Below are 1,714 nucleotides of genomic sequence, written 5' to 3' on the forward strand. Positions count from 1 at the left end.
TGGGAGTGAGGATTGTTTTAGAGGGGAATGCTGCAGAATGCTGAGAATCGAAATGCTTTGTAGAAATAATGTTTACCATCGTCTAAATTGGAGTAAGAGCTGGATACTGATTTAAGTAAGTCTTTGTTGCAGGAGGTTGGGAGTCCCTCCGGAACAGTTTTGTTTGTAATTTCACACCTTTTTAGTTTCCTTGCCTTTCCTTGTCGATTTTTTTGTTTCAGGATTTTTAGATTTCATTTATAGGTTTTAAAAGTTGATAAAGTTTTAATTTAAAAAAAAGAAAAGAAAAAAAAGCAGCTGGACATGAATAGAGGGCCGCTCAGAACACATTTGAGCTTCATGCTGCACTCAAGCCGCCTTCCTGGGCAGGGCTGGTCCAGGGCAGGCTGTGTCAGCGACCCCGGAAAGTCCCGCCTTGCTTAACCTGGGGCCGGCCACAGGAAGGCAGCTGTGCGATTTCCCCCTCTTAAGCCTGACCCCGAGCCAGGCCTAAGTGGCCTTTCCAGGAGGGCTCGGCAACATCCTCGCGCCAGCCAGGCGGGGGCATGCCGCGGTCCCTCCTCCGCTTTCCCGGGTGGGCGCTCGGGGTCCGGAGAGAGGGGGTGGGGGCCGCCCAAGATGCGTCTCTGCTGGGGACGTCGGGACGGCTCGTTTCGGGGCGGGGTCGCAGGGAGTCTCTTCGGAAAAAGCAGCCGCTCAACCGAAGGGGGTCGTCTGAGCACAGCCCGGGACTTAGCTGCCCGCCCCCGCGCAGCCTGCAGCAGGGCGAGGGTCCGCGCGCTTCCCCGGGCCGGCTTGTGCAGCAGAAGAGCGGGTTCCCCTGCTCCGCAGCCAAGCCGCCCGGCCGCCCGCCGCTGTGCCCCACCGGGGTGGGGGGAACAGTTTGCGCGGCAGGCTCTGAGCGCTTCAAAATCCCGCGCAGGCCGATCCCGGCGCCCGCCCTTCCTCGCGCCCAGACACCCAGGCGGTTCTGCTTCCAAGAAGCTCCACGCTCCGGCTGTTGGGCCGCAGGAGGCCCGCCGCCGCCTTCCGCCCCTCGCCGCTTCACGGGAGAGAACGCGTAGGCAGCGTCGCCGAAGGGGCCCCGGCCGGGCAGGCCCTCCGCGCAGGGCAGCCGCTGCCCGTCGGTCCCGGGGAAGCAGCGGGGGGCGAGGGAAGGGCCGGTGGGCCTCTCCTCCCGCGGCCGCCCCGCGACGAGGCCCGGGGCTGCTCCTTTCCCGGCCTCCCCGGGCGCCGACGCCGCGCGGCCCCGTCGCTCTGTCCCGCCCGGACCGGGGCGAGGCGGAAGGGCCGCGTCGCAGGGCGCCCGGTTAGGCCGCGCAGGGCTGGGGGAAGCTGCCCCGCGCTGGCGGTGGGTCTCCCGAGCACTTTTTCTTGGCTTTCGAAACAGCATAAAGCCCCCGCGAGGATCCACATGAGCGGGCTGTTGCAACTGGGGCAAAACCATCAAGCGATCGTGCTCTTGTGCAAGGAAGAAAACGTTTAACCTTTACAAGTCCGAGCCAAGCGTCAACAGAATTATTGTCCCGTGTGTTTATTTCCTTCCACGCAACCCTCAAGTATTTTTAGCCCCAAAGGACATTTGAGAAAAGATTTCTTCTGCTTTTCCCCCAACACCACTTTTTCCCTGTTCCAACATACAGTCCAGGCAGGAGGACCAGGCTGGGGGTCTAAGCAGAGGACTGTTCAAATGCAAAGACAATTTCGTTTTTCA

General features: G+C 61.1%; 1 protein-coding gene across 1 annotated transcript; it reads right to left on the reverse strand.

Annotated features, from left to right (window-relative positions):
* Window positions 1-466: 466 nt before the first annotated feature.
* On the reverse strand, window positions 467-1,447 carry LOC134498605 (collagen alpha-1(I) chain-like). The gene has a single exon (XM_063304763.1). The coding sequence runs from the start codon at window positions 1,445-1,447 to the stop codon at window positions 467-469; it is 981 nt and encodes a 326-aa protein (XP_063160833.1).
* Between the last annotated feature and the right edge of the window lie 267 nt (window positions 1,448-1,714).

The sequence above is a fragment of the Candoia aspera genome, chromosome 5 (assembly GCF_035149785.1).
Source record: "Candoia aspera isolate rCanAsp1 chromosome 5, rCanAsp1.hap2, whole genome shotgun sequence".
Lineage (NCBI taxonomy): Eukaryota > Metazoa > Chordata > Lepidosauria > Squamata > Boidae > Candoia > Candoia aspera.